At 44.2% G+C, this 23,688-nt stretch overlaps 1 protein-coding gene across 6 annotated transcripts in view; it reads right to left on the bottom strand.

The window, feature by feature from the left end:
* The window catches only part of Znf385b (zinc finger protein 385B), a 342,844-nt gene that overhangs the window by 79,170 nt on the left and 239,986 nt on the right, over positions 1-23,688 (bottom strand). For 5 of the 6 annotated variants that reach the window (XM_057755673.1, XM_057755674.1, XM_057755679.1 and 2 more), the window contains one exon: positions 9,280-9,422. In XM_057755673.1, the coding sequence (XP_057611656.1) occupies positions 9,280-9,422 (143 nt within the window). Of the gene's footprint in view, positions 1-9,279; positions 9,423-9,545; positions 9,569-23,688 lie in introns of those variants that run through there. The other variant, XM_057755678.1, reaches the window with a different exon arrangement.

The raw sequence follows: 23,688 nt of genomic DNA, 5'->3' as shown, positions 1-23,688 counted from the left end.
CTGCCAATCATCTCATCCAGCTGGAACGAACTGAACACACAGAGAACTGGGTGTCTTATTAGGGTTCTAGTGCTGTGACGAGACACCATGACCCCAGCAATGCTTAGAAAGAAAAACATTTGGTTGGGTGGCTCACAGTTCAGAGGTTCAGTCCATTATCATCACGGCAGGACACAGCAGCGTGCAGGCAGACATGGTGCTGTAGAGGTAGCTGAGAGTTCTACATCTTGCCCAGGTAACGGGACGTGAACTGAGATACTGGACCTGACTGGGGTGTGTAAAACAACTCAAAGTCTGCCTCCACAGTGACACACTTCCTCCAATGAGACCACACCTACTCCAGCAAAGCCACACCTCCTCATAGTGCCACTCTCTTTGAGGGCCATTGTCTTTCAAACCAACCAAGTACAGATATTTTAAACTGGAGCATCTGTTTTATAAACTCAAGTTCTTGGCCACATGCATAACCTGGGTATCTATGTTAACTAGGGTTACTCTAATGCACAAAGCCGGTTTCAGTGATGAACACTATTTATTTACTACAGTTAGAAAGGGATCAAAGGGACTGAAACATTAATATAAGTTACTATTTATTTGTAAGTATAGTGCCTTGCTATGTTGAGTCCTTTTGTAAACATCTGATATGTAAAATTATTTTAAATAACTAAAAATAGTCGTGGTGTTTCACAACAGTTTCTTCCTCCCAGAAGAAAACCCAAATTTAATAAATGTTAGAAGTTTCCTAAATATTCAATCATGCTCAGTTCTCTTTGAATATCATCAATGCAAACCTTCATTATATAATGATTTGATGAGGAAGGCACCATCAGGCCCCATTATTAAGATGGAGAAAGACGACAAAAAGTGACCTCAAGATCACTCTCACTGCTTGGAACACAGCAGGGTCCTCTCCCTTCCGGCTCCCACCTGGACGCAGCCTTTGTGGCCAACAGAGCCTAGGGTCATGGCTTCCCTTGGAGCCAGCCACATGCAGTCACTCCTCAGATTAAAGAGAATCCTTCTGGTGGCTTCTGCAAGAGGTGGAATCTCATGAATCCATGATTGACTACCCTGAGAAAGGACGATGGGAAGTGCTTCAGAGCTTCCTGCCTGACAGCAGCGACGGGTTATCATTTCCGTGTCTGATGGCTCCCGCTCCTTCTGGGAAAGGAGAGTTTGTGAGTTTGACTCTACCGCAGTGACAAAGACCCATCTTAGATATGACTGAAGCTTCTCCACGCGCGAGAAACGAGGAAGTGAGAAGCGGACGTGTTTTCGACCAGGGGAGCTCTTAGCGCAGGCCGGTGGGGGAGATCTGCTCTGTCCTGCTGCATCTCAGACCTTCAGCGGGCTCTAGAAACTGTGCTTACAAGCGAGCACGTTGAGACTGAAGAGACGAGCCTGTCTTCCCCACACAGCGTGTGCAGTGTGCATGGGGGGTTCTCAGCTTGCCTTGGCGAGGACTTGTTAGGCACTTAGAGCTATGCCCCGCGTGAACAAGCGGTGAGAAGTGAGCACACTTCAATCCCCAGGAGGTGAAAGTGGAGGCCAGCCTTGCTTATCTCACTCTTTCCAGTGCCAGGCCCCTCTACTAGAAGAAACAAGGATACTGGGTTATATCCTTCAACCTTCCGAGCCACGGAGTGCCCCACAATGACACAGGTAGCCTATTTCATGTATGAGCACATTAAAACAATTAATTGTCATATTTCTTCAAAACAAGCCAACGCCCTGTGATTTGAAGTCCCAGGGAAACAAGGTATCATTCATACAAGATAACCTATATATCATTTTATTTCAAGAATCCAAACATAAAAAGGAAGTTGTAAAAAAAGCTAAAGCGAAAGCTTGATTTGGAAAAGATTCTTTTTCCAGGATTCCTACTAGGCTTGCAGATGTGTTTTAACTTCACAGATTGCTAAATAGCACTCCAATTCATCTTTAGCACCCTCAATGCAACCATAAAAGCAAAGAGACTGGAATATTCCACAGGGTGCTGCTCATCCATAAAGAGACCGCAATGCTTAATTCTGAGCACAAGAATCTAGAAGACGGAAAAGGCAGAAGAAGGAAAACAGAAACAAAACACTATGTTACTGGATAGCTCTCAGGCTTTTCGGATGCCACTCCCACCAATCACTGAGCCTCTGACTTAGAAATTTCTCTCTTGGGCTGTGGAGAATATTTTATGTATTAATATTTCCCTATTTTCTTATTGAGCTTTTCCATTTTATTATAGGCACCCAACAACTTGGGTGACCGCGGCAAGCTAAAAACAGGCTGTTTTATGGAGGTAGCTGACCACTTTCAAATACGATTTAAGGCATGTCCCATAGGAGGAAACACGTGCCTGATACTGTAAATCTGGCCAAGAACTTATGGTTGGGAACTCACTGCCCCAGGGGTGAGCCAACCACTATTATTCTGCTAAATGGACACAGTATCCAACTGTTTCTAAAACCGTATCTCTCCACCCATCCACGGGTGCACTTCTCAGACTTCAATAGAGAAGCCCTCATGCAGTGGACAGTAGTTAATGCTCACAACTGGGAACAAGTGTCTCTGAAGGGACCAGCCACAAATAGGACATTCACATCAAACTGTGTCTTCTCCTCCCACCCTCCTGCCTGCCACAAGTGTGAGGAATCATGTAGAAGAGAGGGCAGGAAGACTGAAGAGCCAGGGGTCCTGAGACAAGAGTGAACCGGTATCTTCTGAACTCATGAACTCAGAGTAGCTGTGGTTGTCTGCAAATGACTGGCATAAGATCAAGCCAATCATCAACACTCTAGCATCGAAGGGGAGGGGATTTAGGAAGGCCCACCCCCAACTGAACTGATACAGGCAGTTGATGGCTTCTAGGGGAGAAAGAATCAATTTTCTCTAAGGGTGTGGCTCCTGGTACTTTATCCATACTCCAGTGGATAGCCCCACCTCCTGAATTTATATGAACAGCATACATTGGAATTGATGGTTATTTAAAACACAACAAAAACAAACAAAAAAGCCAGACACAAACTTAGAGGGATAGGGAGTGGAGAATGGATGGATAAGAGAGGAGTGAGGGGAGAAGCAGGAGCAAATATGATCAAAATACATGGCATAAAATTCTCAAATTAATAAAACTATGATTTTTTTTAAAAAAAGGAACAAGGCTAGCGGTTTCTTCTTTTCCTGATTACCCAGAATTAATACACTGAGCATGTCAGTTGATATAAGATAAGTTTTTTAAAGAAGATGGCCTGATGTTGACACCCTTTCCAAGGTGACTCCACCCTTGAAAAATGCAGGCCTGGGGAGGTGCCAAGGCCAAGGGCCTACTTTGCCAGAAAAGTTCAGTGAACCCTCCAAGTACACATAATCCTTGAAACCCTAGCACTGAGGACTCAGCCCAGAGCCCGTGAGGCTGAGCCTGGGATAATGAAAGGGGCATAGGGGACACAGCATGGTGGAACCGCAGAGGTCTCTTCCTCGACCGCCCAGACCTTGGGGTCCTTTCCGCATAAGGACCATCAAAATCTTAGCAGAATCTTCGTGATCTTTTGGTAAATTCCTGCCAGGGAGCAACTTGTGACTTGTTTGTCAAGTTATCCCCTGTTCAGTGCAATGAGTGCAGCACCAAATACCCAGAGAATGGCTGTGAGCGAGAAGCTAAAACAGGGATTCAGGCGAGGAGAAGAAACTGAACTCCCTTTTACAGAGTCATTCTGTGGTCTGTGGTCTAAGGAAAATGGGAGTGTGTGTGGGCACTGTGAGTTTGTGTTGCGTTCCCAGCAATCATATCTACATACTTCCCCCCCCTGTCAAATATCATGGGGGTGCAATATTCTCCAGACATGTATACCTGTGGCTAAAGTATTTGTACAGCAATCTTTGTTATCTCTTTGTTACTTTTTCAAAGCTTTACTTTTGAATCAAGATTTATTTCTAATTATGTGCATGTGTTTGCGTGTATATGCACACATGAGTACAGGTGCCTGCAGAGGCCAGAAGAGGGCAGCAGAGTCCCTGGAACTGGAGTTCCAAGTGGTTGTGGACACTAGGAACAGAGCTCAGGTCTCCTGCCAGAGCAGTGCTTGCTCTCTACCTTCTCTCCAGTTCCCTTAAAGGTTTGCTATAAACGTATATTTTTTGTAATCCTCTCATAGGCATTGTTGATGAATATTCCAAGCCCAATAATGGGCGACAATTTCTACTCCTTTCAAGCGATTCTGAGCAACTGGAGGTGATTTCATCCCAGTGTAGCTGCTTGCACACCTCTTTGTAGAGCGTGCAGAAGAGGGCGGGCACTTTAGTGTACTCGGAAGCTTTCATCAAAAACGAAATTTCGACCACATTCTCTTTTCTTTCTTTCCTCTTTAATTTGGTTGGGACAAAGGGGTAAGTGTAGTTAGACACACTAGCATCTATAAAATATACAAAATATATAAATATTTAATGCTAATAAACACTGTTAAGAGCATAAAAACCAGACCCAAAGAGCAAAGATTCACTTTGGACTACACCAGCTGAAGCATTCCGCTATACAAGACCAAAGCAGAAACACATATCTGAATGTAGAAATAAGGAGCTTATCCAACAGATGCAGGTATTCAAAGCAGGTGAAACAGTCCAGCATCCCAGATGACTTCGGGCTCCTAACAGCGACATCTGCTGAGCAACAGACATAAACTAATAGCAAAGTCAAACGGCTTTTAATTTCTAATTTCTTTATTTCAGCACCAGTTGATGTTTAAGCAATGCATTATTTCTATTGTAAGAAAGACAAACTTTGAGCGCTTGTTGATATTTGCAGGCTTGGAAGGACTCAGACACCAGGCAGAAAGGTGAGGTGCCTTGCTTAGCACACTGGTGATCTCACAGCTTGTCATGCGTGACTCAGACAATCACACACTGACTTGAGACTTTAGACTCCGAAATCATCTTTATTCTGTTCCACACATCTGTTCATGTGTCAGGAAAAAATAATTTCAAGATAGGAGCAAGGTCACATTTTTTTTTTCCCTACAAAATAATAAGGTTATTGAGCCTCTTGTGGTGAAACAGCAGTTTGTGCCTATGGTCTCCTAGAAGGGTAGCAGAAACATAGCAGAACCCGAGGAGAATTTCACATAAACAGGCTCATAAGCACCTGTCAATCACAGAGAAACCGAGGGGTGACTGTCGTCCCCAGGCAGCTCATGATTGCAGTTCAAGCTCGGGAGCGGCAGGCAAACACATCTCTCCCTGTTTGTGGGATGCAGCCTTTTAGAAGGGGCTTTACCTACCAGTACCTACAAGCATGTAAGAGGGGAATGTCTCTAAACTGAGCTCACAGCAGTACACCATAAACTTCACGGTTTTACAGCAGAACTTCATGTTCTCACACTCCTGGAGGTCGGAAGTGTGAGTTTAGGTTAGGTTATATTTAGGGATATATATGTATTTACATGACTTAAGGTGTGGGCTACTAACAGGGTATCTCAACCTAGGCTGTGGTTACTTAGTGTTTTAGGTATTAAGAAGGTAATCGATCACTTTGTTCCTTGTCTTGTGGTAAAAATGTCTTTTGCTTTTTCCCCCTCTTGGATTGGGGTATTTAAAGGTCATAAGGAATAAACGTGGGGGTGGGGGGATTCAGTATTCACTGGGTTGCCCTCCAGACGCTATCTTACATCATCTCTGTATTTCTTTTGTACCTCTGTTTATTCTGCCTGACATTTCTAATCCACACGCCCCTACCCTAAAATGCAGGAACCTGTCGAGGCTGGACCCGGACAAGAAGGAAAAAAAAATGTTGAAATTATATTATAATCTCAAAAAATAGAAACTTTAATAAGTTGGGAACAGGTTAAAAACTGGCAAGGGGGTGGGGCTGGAGCATAAGTCAGTCTGAGTGCTAACTGTATACCAGCAAGAACATCAAAGTCAGCGGCTGGGACGATGCAGACCAAAGGCTGGATGAGAGGACCAGCCCCTGAAAGACAGACCCTGAGTGCTGGGGCGGCGGGAGAAATGAGCATCAGTGAGTAGCCAGCCAGAAAAGCCTCCTGGGTCGGACCATGAAGGTCAAGATCTTAAAGAGAATGGATGTTTGTGTTTTCATGGTCTTCACTTTCGTGAATGACACCAGCCATCTCTCTGTACAACATAACCACAGACCGGGGCCCAAGTCATCACCCTCCTGGTGGCCGATGGCAGGATTCCTTATCAGTCTCTTCACAGTTCTGCTAGATGGGGTCTTACATTTCCTCCTTTGCTTTACCCAAGGACAGGTTAAGATTTCTGATTGGGCTTTGTTCCCAGTGAATGAGTGGGAGGTGACAGGGGTCTAAGGAGCCAAGGGCCTGAAGAACCAGAACACAAGCCTCAATGTTAAAGGGTCCTAATTCAAGTCCCAGCTACTCCTCTTGACAATAGGAGTGACAACCACGGACTCCTCGGCGTTTTCTGAGGCTGGAATCCCTGGAGGGGTGTAGATGATCACAAATGCATGATAATTTAGTGCAATGATGGGTAACAGTATAGAAACATTTCCCGAGGAAATAAATGTGGTCATCGATCAACCACATCTTAAAATCTCCTAAGAAATTTCCCAAGTGGCTTGGGTGCTGGGAAGGAACAAAAAAGAAAGGGACAGTCATTTAAGCTGCACCTCAGAGCGACACACATTCACACACACAGAGACTCATCCCCCCTTCCGTGTGTGTCTGTGTGTGTGTATTCCTGTATCTGTGTGTGTGTTGATAAAGGGTTCTACTAATGGAGACCAGGCTGAGCTTGAACTTAAGATCATCCTGTTTTAGCCACTGGCATTGGACAGGTGTGCAGCACCATGGCCAACAAGATAAGAGAAGTGCCACTAGGGGTGGCTTAATCCTTAATAGAGCACAAGAAGGGGCAAGACTTGGATTTAGCAAATTGAGCAAAATCAGTATTTCTGATAAATTTCCTTGCAATTTTTTCACTGTAGTAATCAAGAAATAGCAGTATTTGAACATTCAGTGCTTATTTTCTTCTAAGAAGGAAAAAAACTTATAAAAAGAATATTCATTGAGCTTTATCAATATAGTATAAGATTCTTATGCACAATAAATAAATAAATAATATGATGTCAGTGCATCTGTGAGCCCTATACAACATTAATAAGCCAATATAAAATTTATTTTTACATTAAGGAAGAACTTTTTTGAAAGTCCTTAAAAATTCCGGACACAATAGCAGGCAAGGCATTCTGAAGATTGACAACAGTGACCTACAGAACATCACTGAGTATCTGTACTTGCAAAACACGTCGGCAGTCAGGTATCTATTAGGTGTGAGGCGGTCAGAAGGAGCGGGGATGGAGGTTGCTAGCTGTGACAACACATTCCCAGTGAAAGGAGTTTTCCGGTTGCCTTGGGTGCTAATGTCTTCCTAGAAGCTGAAAAGCTGAACGTGCTTGTAACACAGCTCTAATCTCCTGTGGGCAATTTAAAAGTATATATATATATATATATCATGCTGCTTGTGTTAATAATCTTGTATGAGACTTGCATTAAAAAGTAAGAACACAGGCAAACACATTTCAGCTTGCTGAATCACCCAGGTTGCTTCTTAGCAGCCCCTCCCTGGTGCTGCAGACCACAGACATAAGCAGACCAAAACAGGACCAAAAACAAATACCTAGAAAACATTCCAAGTACAGCGGGGTGTTTGGAAATGATTGCAGACTCAGGGGCAGGCTTGACTCAAGCTCAATGCCTCGCTTCAGGAGGGTCACTCTCATTTCTGATGTGGTCATGTGTCCAAGATAGGCCTGCCTTATCTTATTTCCATGCTGCCTTTCATGCCTTAAAACAAAAACCAAACAAAAAAGCTGGCTGGCCTTGGCCAGAAAAACAAGAAAGAAAGAAAGAAAGAAAGAAAGAAAGAAAGAAAGAAAGAAAGAAAGAAAGAAAGAAAGAAAGAAGGAAGGAAGGAAGGAAGGAAGGAAGGAAGGAAGGAAGGAAGGAAGGAAAACAGAAACAGTCAACCATTTATTCGCCACGTCAACGGTAGAGCCTTTACAAATCTGTGTGATCCTCCACTTGCCGGTTATCATACAGCACTGGGCCCCAACAGAAGGCTTGTCAACAGATTCTATTTACAACCCTGGAGGAGAAACCCTCTTGCTTTTTTTTTTCACTCCTGCAGAAAAGAGTTTGCAAAGAGGGCCCATCTGGCTGGGCTTCCAAAGCACACTGTCTGTTGCTGTTGATAACGCCATTGTTTGTTTTGATCATGGCAGCATCTAGAATGTTCTTGTTCAGGAATACCGTCCTGCCCCACCAAACGCATTTATCTATGGCGCAGATGAAATCCATGCCATTCCCTCAGTGTTCAAGCCTTCTCCTGCTCAAAGTTTCCAACCTGCCCAGAACCAGGCTGCTCAAAGGCAGCAGCTGTACTTGGCACACCTAGGAGATGCCTTTCATTCAAATAAAAGGAAGTTGGCTGACTGACGTGAATATGCCATTCGGGGCCAGCAATTCACGAGTATTCATTATGTATGTTTAATGGGGGAACAGCTACACACTGCACAGATAACTGATATGTCAATTTCAAATGTGTATCTTCCTTTTCGGTCAGAGTCAGATTCAAGGACTCACACGAGCTCCCAAATAAAAACTCTATTTATACGAAAGTCAGACTTGATCTCAGACATCTCCCAACTAAAAAGGCCCCCAGAAAGACAAAGCCCATAGTTGCTGTTTTCATTTTTTCTTTATAGTGAAAGTTGGGAAAAGAATTAATGTGACTCGATGTCTCTAAATTGTGCCCTCGACCACATCTGAACAGTGTGGGTAAAGCCACCTTGAAGCCACAGGGACATGAGAGAGGGTAAGGCCACCTTGAAGCCACAGGGACAACAGAGGATAAAGCCACCTTGAAGCCACAGGGACAACAGAGAGGATAAGGCCACCTCGAAGCCTCAGGGACAACAGGGAGGGTAAAGCCACCATGAAGCCTCAGGAGAAACAGAGAGAGCAAGGTCACATTGAAGCCTCAGGAATAACTGAGTGGTAAAGCCACTGTGCAGGGCATCAAAACCGGACAATGTAACAGGTTAGCATCATCTCTGAAGGCATTAGTATAGTCCACACGCTGAGTGTGTGCTGAGTTTCCGAGTGAGGCGTTTTCCCACAGTATAACTGAGAGGGAGGGACCTCAGCCACACACTTTGGAAACAGAGTCTACCCGCGGTCTACCTGGGAACGCAGTCAAAGAAAAGAGATTACATGGCAGAGGCATACATAAGAGAAAATAGCATGTACTCACTGTGTTAAAATTTGGAAAGAGCCCGACAGCAGAACTACTGTCCACTGGAAAAGACATAAACGGCTTGATGTCCAGCGAAGGCTGCATCATCAGGGTGGGTGTGCGCACAAGAGCAGGCAGGGTCGTAGCGTGGCACGCGCCGCCTGCCAAGGACAAAGCAAAGCAAACTCAGTCTCTCGCTCACATCTTTCCCACCCAGGCGCGCTGGGCCGACCCAAGGCTGCTGAGCTGTGACCAGCAAACACAAGAGTCACAGAAGCAAGCACCTGAGGAACACCGTCAAGAAGAGCTCTCCGTGGCCTGAGAGACTTGCAGAGTACTTCCCTGTGCACAAGCCAAGGGCTTCTCAGGGTCAGGTGACACACTGTCCCCAGGTCACACCAGCGGGTGTGGCACACTGCGAATATCCTGGCATCTTTGAGAACCCACAGAGCCACAGACTGCTGGAGAATAAAGGAGGGGTCTCAAGATGCTCTTTACTGTTGGGAATAAATAGCCTGCAACAAATTTTATGCAAATCTGAGATAATTACTGTGGGTTTTATGAGGAAGGAAAACTTGGACTTTGGCAGTTACTGGCTATCGCTATGACTCAATTCATTGTCTTAAAAATGATCACAGAATTTTCCTTACTCTAGGGGAAAGAGGAAGTCTGGCCATGGCATAGCTGGAGAACACAAGAAGGGAGGCTGTGGTCTGGCTGTAGACAGGGAGTCTGGAGACAGGAACTCACGATTTTGTCTTAATTTTTACACCCAATGAACTTGTGTTCTTTGGACACCTGTCCCCTTGAATAATAATATTAGCTCTTCCCTCCCTTGGTATCTGCTTTAATTCAGTACTGAGTAATTTAGAATGATGTTGGCATTCTTCCTAGTCATTAACAGTCAGAGTATAGACACATTTGCTGGCATGGTTGGTTCTCCGGAAGACAGGCTGTGGCATGCTGTGTGTGTGTATGTACATGCCTTCTTTTGTAGGCACACATGTACATGTGTATTCAGGCATGTAGAGACCAGAAGCCTGCATCAAATGTCATTTCTCAGGAACCCAACACCTTGTTTTCTGAGTCAGGTGTTTTAATTGGGGTTTTGCAGGTCTGCTAGGCTGGCAAGCCAGTAGACCAAGGGATCCTGTTGCCTCTGCTTCCCCGAGCCGATACTGCAAGAGTGATCTCCCAGAATGCACCACCCTGGTTGCCTTTTATGTGGGTGCTGGGGATCAAACTTACGTCCTTATGGTTGCATGGCAAGCACTTTATCAACTGAGCTACTACATACACAGTCATATGTATGTATGTATACTAATCACATATCAGACAATTCACCCGCTTAACATATAAATTCAATAGTTTGTTGGCACATTCAGAGTGATAGATGAACACCATCTTCACATGCAGAATGTTTTTTGTGACAAACTCTACACGTAGCTGCAGTCTCTTCTCATTTTACCCAGCATCCTTAGCGCCTGACAACCACCAATCAATTTTCTTCATGCTTAGATTTACCAGAACACACCACCCATGCCTTTTGTGACTGCCTTTGTTCGTTTGGGATTAATACTCTCAGGGTTTGCTCATGCTGTGGCATCCACCAGCATACTGTGTCTTTCCAAGTCTGAACGCTCCTTTGATGTGGGAAGGTCCCCCATTTTGCATGTTCATTTATCATTTGTACTTGGGGCATTCTGAAGTGGGCTGAGGACTTCATCACCACCACCAGCACACGAGGGCTCAGTTCTCCCTGGCTTGCCTGTCTTGGATCACACAGTAATTTCATGCCTAGACTCTCTCACTTGCTTCAAGGAGAAATGAGGACTGAGAGAAAATGCCCCAACCACTGATGTGCCCACCAGCCTCTTACAGTCCCCAAATCACTGACGTCCCTGCCTCAGGGATTGCTTGTTTTGGTAATGAGTATCCAAAGAAAATGATGGCATGTTGCCAATCAGTTGTGCAGAATATTGGCATTAGTGTTTAACAGAGTGTCAAAGCTCATTTACACTTTAAATATACATATATATATTAAAAATTTAATATATATATGTATATATATATATAAAGGAAAAGAAATAAGAGAAAAAGGGCACCTGAAGTATTATCTGTAATAGCCATTCTGATCAGCCATGGCCATTAGGAAACACATATGAGGGCTTAGTACAGAGAATCATCAGCCAAGAGTATAGACCAAACAGTGTTTTGTTTTGTTTCCCTGATGCTCAATGAAATAATCTGGTTTGGTCTGGTATGTATACACCACCGGCATTTAATTATAGATTATTCTCCTAATCAGGTAATGCTATCTCCATTGGTAACATCAAGCCTGAAGATCCAAGATGATGTATGACATCATTGCATCCAATGTCGCAGAGGCATATCTGAAAGGATCTACTTTAAAATCATAGCTAAATTGAACGCTAGAGAAAATGGCCCTTAGCAATTTATCATCATAATTATTATTAGAATTGTAAAGTACAAAGAGTGAGCAGGTAGATTAATCTAAGTCGCCTACAGAAGGAACAGAACTGTCTTGTGGCGGTTGGGTCTCTGAAAGGAAAACCAAGCTCTGTCTCTAAGGCCTCAATGGTGCCGTGACAACAGCATGTAACACAGAGGCCCCCAGGGCCTGGTGAGAGTTGTTGTACTAACAAACTCAAATCAGATAGAAAGCAACTGGGCAAACTCACAAACAGATTGCTCGTCAATGAAGGTCAGAGTGTTTGCCCTCCTTTCCCAATCACATCTCTATGCTAATAGACAGGAGGCTGGAGAACTACTTGGTTTCCACTATTCATTAGCATAAAAACTTAGCAGCTGCTTACCATTCATTAGCATTTTAATGACACACAATTTGCCACGTTAAACACAGATTGTTTTAAAGTACTGATGGATCTTCCGAACAAACCAAGCTCCCATGAATACCTTCACCTCAGTCTTGCTGTTGTCTGGTTTTTTTTTTTTTTTTTTTTTTAGCAAGGCATCGCCAACACTGAAGGCTTGAGTGCGCAGAAGCTTGCCAGACTGAAATGAAAGGCAAAGCGCAAAGCAACCACCCTCCCACCCCGCCCACCCCGCCCAAGGTCGGAAGCTTGATCCTCTGTCAATTCATTCCAGATTTGCTCCCACTGCTAGCAAGTCCTCCTTGTCTCCTTTGGGTGCCGGAAAGTCACTTAAGATTTGTGAGCAGAAATTTGGTTAAAATGCACTGCACCCTACAAGAAAATGTTCAATTTTTCTAAGAGCCAACGACTTGCTGAGGAAAAAAAAGAACGAACGAACGAAAAGGTTAACAATGTAATAATGAGCACTTCCGTGCAAAAGTGCCCCCTTTGCATTGAGACAGGAACAATATTTAACTTTATAAAAAAGCAAGCTTGGGGGTTAAGGGGAAAGGGCAGTTATTAAGTAAAGTGCAGTTTATTAGGATACAAGGAGTCCTCTGGCTTAGATGGAAATGCGCGTGCGTGGACACACGCCCAGGGCAAAGTGGATGCGGTCCGCTGGTGAGAGTGGCACTTTCTGCAATTATTCATTTATTCATCTGTACCTGTGACTCTGAAGGGTGTGTGTGTGTGTGTGTGTGTGTGTGTGTGTGAGACAGAGCTGAATGTGCACTTGAGTGTGGGTGCACTCCACACAGTGGCTAGAGGAGGACAGGCAGCCTATCCTGTGGCCTCCTGGCTCACCGCTTTCTGAGGTAGGATCTCTTGCTGAACCTGAAGCTATCTGTGCTGGGCAGGCAACACGCTCCAGCCATCCTCCTGTCTCTGTGCCCCGTTACCCAACAGCTTCCAACACTGGGGTGACAAGAACGTTGGACCCTGAGGGACTCTTCTATGGGGGAGACCCAAACTCGGCAGGCATTCTTAGCAAGGAGCTGCCTGTCCAAAGCAGCAGATTTGGCTGTTCTGTTGTCACTGTTCTTGGATTACTAACTGAACAAGCTGGAAGAAAGCTGGTACTCAGGGTTCCTCTAGAGTCTCTGCGACAATTCCGGCCTCCAGGTTCCTGCCTCAATTATCTTGATAGTGAACTGTAACCTGAAAGATGAAGCAAACCCTTTCTTTCCTCAGGCTGATTTGGTCAGTATTTTATCACAGTAACACAGTCCAATCTAGGATGCTAACCCCTTGAGGCCAGCGTAGAAAGTGCTGAATTTCATAGAAATGAACAAAGTCAAAATAGGGTTTCACTTTATTTGAGGAGGATTTTTATAGTCCATGTATGTATCAAACTTCCTGCTAAAATGAAAAATATGAAACCCACCCACCCACTCTTCTCTGGTTCTAATGAATTCTCTTTTTGGTGCGGGTGGGAAGAAAACGGAGGAGCAGTCGCTGGCTTCACGTTCGGCGTCCAGAAGGAGAGTCAAGGTCAGGGAGACCTTAATCCCACGTTTCTAAGGCCTTCCAATTGTTAACTCACCACGCTCATCATGGCAGGGTACCCTACTTTGGGGGTACAGTTTATCAACTCACCATGCTCAGCATAGCAAAGCACCCTACTTTTGGGGGCACATTTATAGTTTTCTGAGTCCCAACAAATAGAAGTTATATTTATCTATCTGATGAAACCAGTAATACGTGAAAGACTCACCACTGTGATCATAAAGAAGAATCCTATTATTTCAGTCAACTGCCTCTGTAACATAATAGGTACCTTATCATGTCAATGGGTTATGTCATAATCCATCACAATGAAAGCTCATTTGAGGGCCAAGTGACACTTGGAATTATTGTCTTAGTCTCTGACCTTTAGAAATGTGATCTGGAAGGCCATTTTAGGTTATAATCCCAAGGCTTCCTGGTGCCTCATCTTTGTTCCATAACAGAAACAAACAAAACATCTAAGTCTTACACAAGAGAGCCAGACAACCCAAATGAAGAACCGTTTACTGAGTGAAATGAAGCCTGTTCTTCACCACGTAGGGCTTTCTCCCTAGGCCATTGCCAGGGATGTCCCTTCCAGCATGGACTGATAGAGAAAATTTAACATGCCATATGTGCCAAATACGGACCGCCCGAAGATTTCCCTAAAGAAATTAAAATGAATGGCACTTCAATTGTTTTAAAATTTTCATTGTTTTCCCAGATTTGGGGCCCCTCACCCCTCTGACCAGCACATTTGATAACAGAACACCCTTGCTCTTCTCCCAGCCCGTTGGGTTAGGAAAATATAAAAGACGGAGAGGTCACTGACCAAGCAGGCCCACTAGGAGGTGGCTACGTGAATAACGACTGAGACTGTTAAAACTTTGCTTCCAAAACGGTTATAGAATAACAGCACGAGACAAGGAACCAAGTACTATCCAAGCATGTTACACTGCACGGATATTCATCTGCACATATATGTATATAGATATGCCTATCAGTGTGTATTCATAGATCGCACATATATTTATACTTAGATACTCATTTGATCCTTCCTACAACCCAATGAACAAACAGGATATTATTATTATTAGCCTGATTTCAGAGATGGGAAACGAAGACTCAGAGCGAGTCCAACTTCACACAGGTGCAAGAGTTCAAATCCAGGCAATTTGACTTCTGACTCCTGGTTTTCATTGCTGGGTTATTGCTGGAGACACTCTCACTATCTAGGTACATCCTTCGGCTGCAGAGAAGATGATTTTAACCTCAAACCAAGCTCTGAGGCAGAGTCGGGGAGACACCATGTAGTTGCCAAAGAAGACAGACGCCAGAGAACCTTACCGGTAAGGTAAGTTACAAGTCTTGTGGCAATATGTAGATTAATAGAAATAGGTTAATTTAAGATATAAGAGTTAGTTAATAAGAAGCATAAGCTATTGGCCAAGCAGTGTTGTAATTAATATAGTTTCTGTGTGATTATTTCAGGTCTGAGTGGCTGGGAAGCGAACGAGCAGCAAAAAATGTTTTGCTTTGATTTAAAAATAATCTTTCCCGAGGAATGGTATTATTTCATTCAATAGTTATAAGGAACCATCAAGGTATGATATTGATGGGCTTATAGGAAAATACTAATAAAAAATATTTACCAAGATTCTACCACATTTTAGGTACTATGTAAGGTGATCTGAACCCTTGTTTTATTAAATTCCAATATAAATCCATCAAGCTTGTATTACTATCTCCATCTCCAGAAGTGAATGATGAGATTTAGAGCAATTAAGATTACTCAGTAGGGGTTACAGCCTGGATCCAAACTCCTGATCCTCTGACTCAAAAGCCTAGACCATTACATAAATCAAAGGTTCCTGTGTGAAAGGGCTGCCATCAGGGATGGGGATACAGTTTAGATGGAAGAGCACTTTTCCCCTTGACTAGCCAAAGTCCTGGGAGCTTCCTTTGGAAGGTGCTCAACAGTGTTCTTGACACAAAGCCGGTGTTGTGTAAGCTTCAACAACTGTGGTTACCAGTTATTCTCATGCCCCAGACACCATGTCACACCCTGGGAAAACACAAGTAGTTAAGTCCATTAATATTTATCTTAAAAGGCAAGACTTGTTAAGGGTATGTATGTTATCAGCACACTGTTCAGGAGGCACAATGGAGAAAGGAATTGCATGGCTGGAAGCTGATTTCATCAACACTTCCTTAGATGAGTTGATTCCCAAGATCAATCGTGCGGAATGGATAGTGTTCTGGAAGGTAAATACAGGAGAATACGGTGGACTGTTTAAGCACATCGAAGAAGTCAAATGTATTAAGTATTTAATACTGTGGACTCTCAAGGTATTCTTAGGGTTTGTGGATCACAGGAGCAACAAGAAAGAGAAAACTAGAGCATCTTTATGACCGGGAATATACAGATGTTTCTTAAACAGGAAGTTGAAGATATTGATAACAGAAGGAAAAGGTTGAGGACATAGCCTACTAAGAACAAGGGTACAGCAAAACAAACAAACAAACAACAAAAACATACCTGCAAGCAAATGAAAGGCAAGTGCGAGAGACCTAATCAGACACACACACAGATAAAGTATAGATAGTATAGATTCAGGTTCTTTGTCTATAGAAAGAAAATAAGACATTAGAACAAGAAAAATGAGGAAAACCCCAAAAAGTCATTTCACAAAGTAGTTATTAAAATGGCTAAGAATCCTACAAAACGTGGTTCACTAGACATTCCAGATGTGAGAGTTATAACTACAAGGAGATGCTACTACATAGCCATGAGGTCACAACTACACTGAAGACAGACGAAGCATCGAGGAATCAGGCAGTCAATAATGAAGCACAAATTGTTACAACTACTTGGAAAAACCTATTTGACAATGTTCCCATAAGCATGGTACATCATGCCCCATGATTCAGCAGTTCCGCTTCCAGACAGATGCCTCACAGAGTAGTGTGTATTAGAGAATGGCCATAGCAACAGTTGTTCCAGCTGGAAGATCGCCAACTAACCCATCCACTAGAGAAGGAATAAGATAATATCGAGACCTTATACAGCAAAACATTCACAACCACGGACCCCAGTAGTGAGAACAAACGCTACCCAACTGTATACAAGAGTGAGTAATGGAACCCTCGCGAGAAACCGCGGCGAGGAAAAGAGCTCACAGGGTGCCTTTCTGTGTGCATTAAGAGCTGTTTTTGAACAACAGGATCCGTCTGTTAAGCAAACCTTTCTACAGATAAGAGGAAAACTCCCCAGTAAAGAGGACCTCTCTGAATATTGGCAGGCTGTTAGTGTGTTAAGTGAATTCTGAGTTTCCTTTCCATGGCTTCCCTGATTGTGCTCTAAGTGACTAGTCAGTTAATGGGCATTCCATGTTGCTGGGACTTCCTTGTTAGCCTTAGGAGAGAGACAGGAGTCCGATGTCCAAGAGGCTAGTGTGTATCTAGAAGTCTGAGGCTACACCATTAAAAAGATTTATTATTTTAATTTAATGCATAGGAATGTTTTGCTTGCATGTGTGTAATCACATGTACAATATGTGTGCCTGGTGCCCACAAAGGGCAGAAGACATGAGAGTCCCTGGTACTGGAGTTAATAGAAATGTGTGAGCTTCCATGTAGGTGCTGGGGATGGAACCCAGGTCTTGGAAGAGCAGGATATGTATGCTCTTTGCCACTGATCCACCTCTTCAGCCTGCTGAGTCTCTACAGTGTTAACTGTTGGCTTCTGGGCTTTGGAGTAGCAAAGGTTTCCCATGCCCCTCAGCCTGCCGTGAGATTCCTCAGCATCCGCCACCGCAGGAGCCCAGGGGAATGCTGCATTGACAAGGAAATCCTTGGTAGCCCCATGTTCCAGTGTGCAAGCAGTAATGAGGTTGTGCATGAGAAAACAGCAGCAAAGCCGCGTCGTGATGGATGGTAAGCCATGATGTCCTTCAGTTTAGCTTTAACGCACAGCTTTTATATGAAATGATGAATTCATCAAGAAGATAGCTTTTCTCATGCTGTGGCCGTAGAGTACACACAGCCAGGTAGCTATCGATTTCTCTCTGACTATCTGGCCCACATACTGAATTTCTTATACTAAAATGCTCGAGGAATGAGTGAGATTTATTAACTATAGCGTGCACACTGATGGTTTAGGTAAGCATGTAGCGTGCTTTGCTGCAGCAGTTGCAATCTTTCGAGACAAAAGCAGGGACATTTCACAATTTAAGTTTAGATAGTCAGAACTTGTTCCCCAGTAGCATGAAGTACAGCTGTGCAAGATGGAGGAGGGGCAACCGGGCTCCTAACAGATGCCTCCTCAGGGGCTGCGAGCAGCATTTTAATACACCTGACTTCCCGAGAGGGAACGCCATGTGCCGCTTCCTAAATTACCAAGCGTTTGGAGAAGCCAGAGTGGTCTCCAGACACGGACCTACTAAAATTGTCTGAGGACAGGCATGGCCTGAGAGGTCACGGGAGCCTGGTGACATTTTTCTGGCCAAAAGGCTCAGGGAGATGGTCCGAAGCTATGCCAGCTCAGTGACTCCCGGCCTTGGCATCCCGACTGCCAGGCAGACACAGCAAGGCTCCACTGTCCCTGCACTGCACGACAGAAAGCTAACAGCGCTCTGGAGCTATGGGTGATTTTAGTAAGTGTCCTGAAAATACAGACTTTCCTAGGAGAGATAACAGTGCTTCTCAAGTGATCGAATATTCCCCGAGAAGTTCTACCTCATATCATATTAGAGACAAACATCATTTAGATTTGAGTAAAATAAGATTTCACTACTGCACATGACTGGTGAATAAAGAGCCCACTTCCCAGGGTCACCATTTTGAATATTTAAGTTGGCACAACCAAGTTGCATACGGATTACATGTCATTTTCATGATCTTCCTTCTTGCGGTGTTGGAGAAGGGTTGAGTTAAGGTCGTTTGTAGCCCAGGCTGGCCCTGAATGTTTGACCTCACTGTGTTGCTGAGATCACCAGTCTCTTGTTCTTCTTGCCTCTGCCTCTCAAGACCCAAGGAAGCAGACGTGTATCACCTCAGCAGGCACCATTATCTCCAATCACTTCAGTCTGTATCAGTCTGTTTTGCTTTTTAACTTGAAATTTCAACAGAAAAAAATAAGCACTTTTTTTTTCTAAATGAAGATTTTAATGACAACATTTTGTCACTATGAATAATGGAAGAAAGAAGTCTGACGGAAGAAGAGCTGATGTGGCCACAGACTGGCATTTCTCCCCAGTTTAAAGGAGAACACAGGAATGATTGTGACACCTCATTTTGAATGAGTTTTTAAATTTCCCCAATGGGAAAAGGAGAGAGTCCATTAAAACCAGGCTTTTAACCACATGGCTTGGATCAATATAATGAAGTCCAACAGCATTGTGATCGGGTGTACTCAGACTTGAGTTGGTGGGTTTAGAGAGACGTATCATCAGAACTTCAATGACCTCACTATCTGAAAAAGACACATTTACCCAAGCAATGGCAACTGGCCTTCCATGGGAGCAGATCACAGCAGCAGGCCCTTCTGACCTCTGGCTCCCTTTGGGCCAGCCTGGCACAAAGGGCCAGCAGCAAAGGGGCTGGATACAGTCATTCAGGAGGTCAGGGCACCAGCTGCTGCTGCAAATCCTAGCTCCAGGACACAAAATGCTCCATGCCCTGGTGAGAAAGAATTTCAGTTCCTGCATTCAATATTTAGGCTATTTACATCTATGAACTAAAAGCAGTGGTGGGGGAGGGATTGTGGTGGGGGATTGTGGTGGGGGAGGGATTGTGGTGGGGGAGGGATTGTGGTAGGTATAAATTGGGCTTTTAAAAAGATACCTTCCCCCAAGCTTGCTCAATTTAGGGAAACACAGTTAATATTTGCACTGCCTGAGCCTTCTACTCCCACCTTGAGAAGAGGTTTCCTGGGTTTAAATATTAACCAAACACTTCAAAGCTGTTCAAAAACTGTTGTTCCCATCCCCCCTCCACCCACCCAAAGGCAATGGGCTCCTAGAAAGCACAGTTTGGGAATAATAGGCAAAGCCCACTGTGGTCCCTTGTGCATGAGCTTCGTCCCAATCACTGGAATAATAGCTACCGGGCATTCAGGAAACCTGCCAGGGGACAGTTAACAACCATGGCAGCCATCATCAAAGGGGATTCTCCTGAGCCTCTACCATCAAAGAAGCCATTGTCCCCAGGAGCAGAGATGGCTCCCAGCTAATCTTCAGGGCCACATGCAGCATGAAGACCATTGCTATACCCCTAGGGAAGCCTGCTATGGGAGTGTGCTATACCAGGCAACGTGATGAGCAGGTGTGAGCCATGAGGTAACACTAGGCTTGATATAGGGCAACGGCTGACAGAGGCTCAGGAGAGGGAAGGAAGCATAGTGGCTGCGTGAGCCTCATTTTTGCAAAGAGGACTGGAACCAATACCATTTCCCCACTTAGAATTTCCCAGTTTTGTCTCCTAAAATGCCCACCCCATCGTCTTTTTCTTGTGTAGCAAAAACAGAACAGAAAGCAACAATTACACGAGATATAACAGCCTAGCTAGGCAGAGCATCAAACTCCTCCAAACACAGGAGCTGGGCGACAAGACGCACCTTGCTACCATCCTCATCATGATAAACACGAAACAGCCTTTAGCCCAGGGGCGATTACACTCCGCAGGGGCTTTGGTGGGGGCTTAGCAGGCTGGGCCAGTGCCTGGCTTGACTTTTTGGAACTCTGCCACCTCTGCCATCTTAGCAATTGATTCTACTTGTTTCAGTCAAGTAGCGGCTCCTGAGCCATGAGTGATATGCAAAACAGCATCAGATAAGGCCCTGCCTGGACACCCCGGACTCTCTGCCTGGGAGTGATTCCTCAGAAATGGCATCCCGGTCCTGCGCATTGTGTTTACTCCTGTACCGCCACACTGGCTTTGTCCCTGCTTCTCTTTTATGGGATTTCCTTCTTTTTCCTGTGTGCGCAGAGACGTGTGTGTGTGTGAGTGTGCATGTGTGTGTGTGTTACTACATGTGCATATGTGTGTGTGTGTGAAGTCCAGAGGACAACCTTGAATGTATGTAGTTCCAAAACATCACACATCACGGTTTACATTTTATCTATCTGCCCATCCATCCATCCATCCATCCATCCATCCATCCATCCATCCATCCATCCATCCATCCATCCATCTATCTATCTATCTATCTATCTATCTATCTATCTATCTATCAGGGTCTCTGACTGACCTGCTACTAACCAAGTAGGTTAGGCTGTCTGGCTAGGGATTCCAAACATCTGTGGCCCTCCCTCCCCCCCAGGATTACAAGTATAAGCCATCATGCCTGATATTTTTTTTCAGTGGTTTATGTGGACTGAACTCAGGTTGCCCTGACAAGGCAGGCAATTTTACTAACCAGACTACCTCCTCCCAAGTCTTTTCTTTCTTTCTTTCTTTCTTTCTTTCTTTCTTTCTTTCTTTCTTTCTTTCTTTCTTTCTTTCTTTAAAACTTAAAGAATACACACATCAAAGTCATGACAATTTTTATTCTCTAGCTTGACTTCAATGTGTTTCTGTCTTGCTGTTCTTCTCTGTAGAAAAAGGTTTTCAATATTATATAGTGTATATTACATTAAGCATCATTTGGTGATTACTGTAGGTAAGCAGTTTTAACATCATCCCACAATTACCTTTGTGTGTGGTGAGGGCACCTGTAATCTATTCACAGAAAAATCTCTAGTATGCCAAATGATATCATTAACTATAGTTGCCTTCGCGCTGTCTGAGGAATCTCTAGGTCTATCCTTGCTACATAAATACAGGTCTGCATCCTCAGACCTACACTGCCCTCTGTCCACCCTGCACCCCTTCTCTGGTAAGCTCCTTTTTGTTTTGTTTTTATCCTTTTGCACTTTGTTGAAGATTCCACACAGGCGATGTGTGACGTTTTTCTCGCTAGTTAGCTCATTGTGCTGGCTAGTTTTACGTCCTGACATAAAAACTAGAGTTATCTGAAAGGAAGGAAACTCAATTGAGAAAATGCCTCCATAAGTTCTGGCTATAAAGCAATTTTGCAGTCACGGATTGATGGGGGAGAGTCCAGCTCATGGTGGGTGGTGTCGTCTCTGGCCTGATGATCCTGGGTTGTGTAAGGAAGCAGGCTGAGCAAGCCATGGAGAACAAGCCAATAAGGAGTACCCTGCCCCCATGGATTCTGCATCAGCTCCTGCCTCCAGGTTCCTGCCCTGTTTGAGTTCCTGCCCTGACTTCAATGATTAACAGTGTGCTGTAGAAGCATAAACCGAAAAAACCCTTTCCTCCCAACTTGCTTTTCGGTTATGGTGTTTTGGAGCAGCAATAGAAACCCTGACTAAGACACTCATCCTACTGTTTCATCCATATTATTGCAAACGATGTGATTTTATCCAAGCTAGATAGTATTCCTTACCTGGAATATCTTTTTGACTTTCCAAATGAGTCTCCCTTGCCCGCTCAAGACACGAATTTGCTAGTCTAGGGCTCACTGCTGGTTTCTTCCTGTACACTTCCTTCTCATGGAATTGCTTACCCCGTACAATCCTGAGCTCATCAGAAAACTATGGAGAGTGATGGACATAATGAGCTTTTAATGAGGAGTCCCACGAAGGTAAAGAACTCATCGCACTACTCATTATTCTTCTTTTCAATGATTTATGTCACATGGTGGCAAAGGAATGGAAATGTTTTCTTTTGAACACATTTACTTTAACTCTTGGTCTCTTCTGGACTTCACACAACCTTTTAAGTAACCCATGCTTGAACAGACACCAATGGAAAGAAAAATAAAACCATAAAAAATGGACCCAATGCCCCAATGCTCACTGAATTTACTGTGATGAGGCATATTCCAGGAAGTTCCCAAACGGTATCATCTCTCCGTATTTTTAAATGGGTTGATTTGCTTGTCCCCTCTCTCTCTTTTCCCACAATCCAGATTTCTGTCTTTCTCGTCCCCATCACCCCAATCCTGAATCCCAATCTGCCAGTCTTCCCATGTCTCTGATCTCTTCTGTCCTCTTCAGGTTCTGTATGCTCTGGTCTGTCCCCTGTCTGCTTGGTCTCATTGTCTCTTTGTCCACCCCTCACCATAATACTACTGGGAACTAATGTACTCACAAGATTTTTGCCGCTGCCTCCTTTGCAGCTTTGATGGGGTAATTCTGATTTCTCTGTACGCTGAGGGACTGAGAGTGAGAGCACTTGAGGATCTGGCCACAACACCAGAATTCTATTAGGCCACACATATCTGGTTGTGTATGTTTCTAGTGGTTGTAACAGCTGAAGATTGAGTTCCTATGTGCATCCACAGTGCTATCTGCCCAACTTGTAACAGTGTGGGGCAAGTTAGGAACTCAGATGCTCCCATAGACTTCTAGTTTCTATTTTAAAATGCACCAGGAGCTTTTAGGATGTATTTTTATAGAAACTTAGTCTTGTGTCCTGGTTCATACAAGCCCTATCCCTTTTCACCTCAGGGCTCATGGTTCCACCACATCCATTAAGAAGACTTCTGACATATGTATTTAATAAGATGTCTTCCAGAGCCCTAGGTGGACTGTGATCATCCTATGCTTTTCTGACAAATGAAGTGGAACACATAAACAATCCTGCGAGAAGGTAAACATGCAGGGCCTTATGGGGGATGACTTAGTTTGTAAACCACTTGCTGTCCAAGTATGATGGCCCAAGTTTGGATTCCTGGATTTCCCTGGCAGCTAGTCTTGCTCAGTCAGTGAGCTCCAGGTCCAATAGGGACTCTATCACAAAATGTCATGGGGAGAGTGAGAGACCCCCCGGTCTCCATGTGCATACACATATGAACACATGCATACACATGTATCACATGCACACATAACAAATGACATTAGAAGAAAAGAAAGCGATCATATAAAATGGTAACAACGACAGTAGAGAGAAGCCTAGACGCATCTTTCTGCAGAGAGGTGCCCGTCTGCGGGGATGGCTGCACTAAGCAGCACTGCCTAAGAGGCCACACATCACAGAG

This window comes from Chionomys nivalis, chromosome 22 (genome assembly GCF_950005125.1).
Source record: "Chionomys nivalis chromosome 22, mChiNiv1.1, whole genome shotgun sequence".
Classification (NCBI taxonomy): domain Eukaryota; kingdom Metazoa; phylum Chordata; class Mammalia; order Rodentia; family Cricetidae; genus Chionomys; species Chionomys nivalis.
This window is presented reverse-complemented; position numbering and strand designations above follow the sequence as displayed.